The sequence below is a fragment of the Temnothorax curvispinosus genome, unplaced genomic scaffold (assembly GCF_003070985.1).
Source record: "Temnothorax curvispinosus isolate PA1 unplaced genomic scaffold, ASM307098v1 QBEX01011515.1, whole genome shotgun sequence".
Taxonomy (NCBI): domain Eukaryota; kingdom Metazoa; phylum Arthropoda; class Insecta; order Hymenoptera; family Formicidae; genus Temnothorax; species Temnothorax curvispinosus.
This window is the reverse complement of record NW_020221295.1, coordinates 772,399-778,398: the sequence shown is the minus strand read 5'-3', so window position 1 is coordinate 778,398 and position 6,000 is coordinate 772,399. Positions and strand designations below refer to the sequence as shown.

General features: G+C 41.9%; 1 protein-coding gene across 4 annotated transcripts in view; it reads left to right on the top strand.

The window, feature by feature from the left end:
* The first annotated feature begins 3,568 nt into the window (after positions 1-3,568).
* LOC112461585 (homeobox protein SIX3) overlaps positions 3,569-6,000 on the top strand; it is a 47,127-nt gene continuing 44,695 nt past the window's right edge. For all 4 annotated transcript variants that reach the window (XM_025026885.1, XM_025026882.1, XM_025026883.1 and 1 more), the window contains exon 1: positions 3,569-4,951. In XM_025026885.1, coding sequence (XP_024882653.1) covers positions 4,323-4,951 — 629 coding nt within the window. In that variant the 5' untranslated portion in view covers positions 3,569-4,322. The remainder of the gene's footprint in view (positions 4,952-6,000) is intronic.

The window sequence follows — 6,000 nt, the reverse complement described above, 5'->3', positions numbered from 1 at the left end:
GAGTTGTCCGTCGCTGCTGCTGCCGTTGCTGCTTACTGCTGCTGCTGTTGCAGCTCGGCCACTTTCACGATCGCATTTATGCATTATGCATCGTTTCACGGGCCTTGACATCTGGCAATTGCACACGGATTTTTATATAGATCCTATCTCTCTGGCGCTATTCACAACTAATACTAATACAAAATTAATTATATATTGTTAGAAACAATATTGTAAAACGTCATACTTTTGTCTGCGCTGCACTTTCGTCTGAGAACTCTGAGATAAAAATGCAAAAGGTTGCGAGAGATAAATGGAAGAAATTTCAGGTGTCAATTGTCTGTGCAATAATATGCAGATATATAGAACGAAACCATCAGTTGACGGATAATAGCTACCCACAATGTTCCATTTTATCGGTACGATTACTCGTCACGATAATCTGCTATATAACTTGCCATTTCCTATGCTTTTTTATTGTGCCTATTTATAATATTCTTCGAAAATATTTTGACTGGATTATCTTCACACTATTTGACTGGAAAATTTTTGACTGGATTATCTTCGTTCTCTTTTTCTTTTCACTCACGTAGCAGATATTCCAGCAGATATTCTTTCCCAATATTTTTGGGTTAACAGGGACGACATAATAACTAAGCAAATAAAGCATATGGCACCTAACACCAAAAAACCTGTATCTGCACCGTTATTCAGAAAAAAAGTATTACTTGCCGTAAAACCACTATCATATAACTGCAGATACGGCAGTTCTATGATGAGTACACACAAGTATATATCTAAGCAAAAACGCAGTATTTGCTTTTCTTATATTTTACAATATCAATATTGTAATTTTAGTATCACAAAATGCTTAGTTTTACAAAATGATTTCTAGAGGTAATTTACTTCAGAAAAAGTTAAACAATTGATAAAATAGACATAGATTATGACGGCTGCATTAAAGGTGTTTTTCTCAGTTTGAGATTTTTACAGATACTATACTCTTCCTTAGCAATATGAACATCGATAGCAGCCTTTTTTAATAATAAATTTCGAGATGGACAAAAGTAACGAAAGTAACACAGATTCGTGAGCAGTGAATCGTAACTTTTGTGCAACTTTTAAGCAATTTCAAATTTTCAAAATTTTTATTTATATTTAATTTTCATCCATTAAACGCGTCACTTTTTACAGCAATTATATTAGAAAGAAAATGTATACATATAAAAAAAATACTGATTTAAATTGTGGACATCGAACAATATAGCAACATTTCCGGATTAAGTTCTACATCCGCTTTGGTTCAGGATTGCTCGAAATGTCATATCTGATCCTTCGCAGCGTTGCAATTTTCGACACTTCGAATATTGTTGATAAATCTCTACTGAAACGCGACACCGTACTGATGACTCGCGATATAGATCCACCAATATGTAGTTATGACCGTGCAAATAAACTGCACTCTCTAAATATAGAATAAGTGTAACACGTGGGTTAAAAAAAAGCCGCGTGGTTGACACACGTAATAAAATATTTTCTATCACATCCGTGTTTGCAATAGAGGTATGTTAAAGTAGGAAAAATAATATTTTGTCTATTCAGAATATTAATTTACAATAAAAGGTAATAAACCTTTTCGTCAAGCGTGCAAAAATAAAACAAAAAATATATATAACAAAAAATAAAACAAATCTATCGACTATATATAGACACAGGTACGGTATTATCTGTGAACTCAATGAATATTCATGGCAGGTAGAATAGATCATAGCGGAATGTTTTACTGTAACTATCAAAATATTAATTTTTGGGGTACAACACTACCAGGTATAGAAACAACATATGTCGGATGTCACGTAGACGGATGAATGACGGATCGCATCAGGAGAAAAAATAGGAGCGCATCCCATGAACTACCATAGTCGCTGGTATAGGATGGTGTCTTTCGAAAAACTCGAGGTAATCCCGCTCGCTCCGTAATCCGATTTAACCCTGACCAATCGCAGCCGCTGTCGGTTGCCGGTCGTGTAACGGAACGACCGTCGAGGTAACGTAAACGAGAGCAATCGGAAGGAGTCATCCACCACGGTGAAACCACGTTTACTTTTTCATTACTGCGAATCGATCAAAAGATTTAACGGTCGCGCTCGTTGCTTACCCGGAGTGATTATTCGCACGTACAACAGAATCATGAAAATACAGGTTTATATCTGTATAGATTTACAACTAGTAATTTTAACATGAATGAAGTCATTACGTTCAGTTGCGCTTCTAAAATTCAAACTTTTTGCAAAAGAGTTTTCGAGCGAACCTTTAAACTACTTTCGGATGATCTTCTCATTTGTGACAGTTGGATCCTCTTATACACGCGAGTTCGTATATGTAACAAATTATTAGGATTCGTGTATAGGTTGCAAGTTTAAAATGAAATTTGCTGGGCTACATTGAGACGACCAAAGTAGAGTAAAATCAGAATATCTACCGCGAGACTAAAGCTTCTACGGTGGCTGCGCGTTCGATAAAACGGAGACGTCTTCGGCGCCGTCGCGCGCCCTCGATTCTTCAATACGCTAACTTCTGTCGCCGCTCTGTCTGAGGTATGAGAGTTACTCGATTATAAATATATAAGGCTTCTCCATACGGAAGTTGAATGTTATATTTTATAGCAATGACAATCTTGACGCTTTTTAATAGGGTTGAATATTCTCGCTGATCAATACTAGCAAAAACGCTAAACTCTAATTTCTGAAATAATAAAAATATACCTAACAAGTGATTGTTCCTTATAATTGAATTTGTTAGTTTAATGAAATATCCTCCGTGAAATAAATCGTCGTACAAAGAATAACGATATTAGATAAAATATCTGCCAACCGAGTAAGTGTAATAAAGAAGCAAAATCAGCGAACGAAATCAGTGAACGAAACATTGAGAAATTTTCCCGCGACAGAAGAATGAACTAAAAGTAAGTGAAATACGTAAACGTCCTAGCCTGAGAGTGGATGGCTGGCAGCCTATCAATCTTATCCAGCTATCACTCGGGTACCGAGTCCAACGTCGAAAACAGTTCGTCGCAAGATCACAGCAACAGAAGCAACAGCAGCAGTGGCGTCACGGCGGCAGGAACAGCAGCAACTCATGGGATCATGTCGTTCTACCCCTCTACGCGAACAGCTAGCAACCTCTCCGTCCCACATTCTGCAGGATACATCGATCGCTCTCTCTCTCCTCGTCTCGCTTCCTTTCCGCCTGTCAGTGAGGGGAGGCGTGAGAGGTGCCGCGGGCGCCGATGGTGGTGGAAGAACGTTCGCAGTGGGGATCGCATAACCGGCCCGGCTATACGTGGAAGGGATAATTAACCGACACAACTGTAGCTCCCTATGCTGCCTAACGGAAGGACGAAGAAAGGTTACCATGGCTACATGGATAGGATCCGGCCAATCCCGGTGTACCTCGTAGGCGTGGTCTGTGCATTGGACCCCCCGATGCCGTCTATCGCCGTCTCTTTTCCTCGCCCATTCCCCTACACGAAGATTGGACAGTGGTAGAAGTAGCGAGACAGAGAGGTAGAGGTAGGTCTAGAGCGCCAGCGAGACAGCCCGGTTGCAACGGGCGCGTACAAACGTATCATGCTGGGTAGGGCCGGTGCCGAGATGCCGGCTTGTAAACGAAACCAGTTTGCTATCCGATACGATCCAGGCAACAGCGGCCTCGCGTGATATCCCCACGACGTGGAAGAGCGTCAGCGCGCCTGGCCTAGTGGGTGTTACCTGAGCGACCTGGAGAACGGTTGCGCGAACCCACCTGACAGCGATCTTCAATGGGTATCGGAGCTCTTCACAACGCGTTCCTGCTCCAATTCAGACGTTGCCACGTGCCGCCTTTCGGGGATTGTTTCAAAATTAATTAGTGACGTGTCGCGACGCGCGCGAGAGAGAAACAAAAAGGAAGGGAGGGAGAGAATCGCTAATGTAGGCTTTCAGAATTTAGTACCTGCGGAAACAGAGGCGATTTTTTTCGGGCAATTCTCTCATCTCGTAAGAGATTACAACTTGTCGCGTCTCTCTTCAAATGTCATAACACCTGATCCGTTTGTACTTTTGAACTTTAGAATTCTGTGGTGTCAATAGTGAAGTGGATAATCATCCAGTGACCGTCACGTACGTTTGTAATGAGCGAGCGTACCGCGCGTGACTCCAACGAATCATGAGAAGGTCTAAGAGCAAGCATAAATCGGAGCGGCGTGCTTCCTGAACCGCGACAAGACCGGGTGACATCGATACTCCAAGAAGACAGGCAGAGCCAAAATTGGTGTATCGCGAGAGGATCACCGTTTCGGGAAGATGTCCGCCGCTGGGACCACACCGCCAAACGCGAACGGTCCGCTTGTACCTTGTCCGTACCTTGCCCTGCCAACCTTATCTTTCTCCGTCAGTCAGGTGGCAACGGTCTGCGAGACCCTAGAAGAGAGCGGCGACATCGAGAGGCTGGCCAGGTTCCTATGGAGCCTTCCGGTCGCTCATCCCAACATTCAGGAATTGAATCAAAGCGAGGCTGTTCTTAGAGCGCGTGCCATCGTGGCGTTCCACTCGGGACATTATCGGGAGCTCTACGCTATACTGGAGAGGCATAAGTTCACCAAGGACTCTCACGGTAAACTACAGGCGATGTGGCTGGAGGCACATTATCAGGAGGCCGAGAAACTCCGCGGCCGACCGCTGGGTCCGGTGGATAAGTATCGCGTAAGGAAGAAATTTCCATTACCACGGACAATCTGGGATGGCGAGCAGAAGACGCATTGCTTCAAAGAGAGAACGAGATCGCTGCTCCGAGAATGGTACCTCCAGGACCCTTATCCAAATCCAGGAAAGAAGAGAGAGCTGGCCGCAGCGACGGGACTCACGCCGACGCAAGTTGGAAATTGGTTCAAGAATAGAAGGCAAAGGGATCGCGCTGCTGCAGCGAAAAACAGGTGTGTCGTAAATCTAAGCCCATTTTCCCCCGTCCTCTTCCTTAGCCGGAAAGGTCAAACTTCTGAGAAAATTGATAAACGCCCGAACGACAAAAATCACGCTTCCGTTGCAATTCTATCAAGCAACTTGTCAAATTCCGAATGGTTAAACTCGTTCAAATCGCGATATCCTCTTTTCGCGAAAATAAATAGATCGACACATATACACGATTCTAACGAAGTACACTTTATATAAATAGTGGAATGTTATACGTATTTATCCAGTCTTTAATGGGCCAGTAGAATATATTTACTTTTCGAGACAATGAAATATTTCGTATACGCTGCTCAATGTCTGGTATTCGCCCACGTTGAAATCTCCTTCAATGTCGTTAAATATCCACTAAATCAACAAACAGTTCTCGCGAATGGTTGTACATACACGCGTACTCTTACGAGAGCGCCGATTCATTAATAACAGCGTAAATTATTGAGTTCACGATACCGAAAGTGCTAGATAATCATTACGGTGATATATGATAACCATTTAATGTTAAAGATATATGCACGTGTGAATTCTTGAATGATACGAACAAAGACCATCGGTTGCAGTTAATCTTTAAAAAATATGGACTTAAAAATTCTTCTGAAAGAAAAGACATATCCTCCGTTTCATTAACACGTGGCTAAACGATGAATCCATATGGGAGACATGTTTCGAATATAATTTACCGGAAAATCGTTTGTGTACTCTACACCATTCGTTTCGCAACACAATACTTCTAGAATTATGTAATACTAATAATTGATTACGTTAGACTGTAAAAACAATTTGTCGATTATCGTAATTCTTCTTATCGAAGCGATCAGCAATGTTTTGCAAAATGTCACTCGAACAGAATACTAAGATGAACAGAATACCGTAAGATGAAAACGAAGAATTTGATTCACACATAAGAACATCTTGAAGAGCGTCTGCGGTTGGTCACGACATAGAAGGAAAGTTTTGTTCATTAAGTAGCGTTTAATGGAAGTTAATCGCGAAACGATTAGTGGTTTAGGTCCCTTTA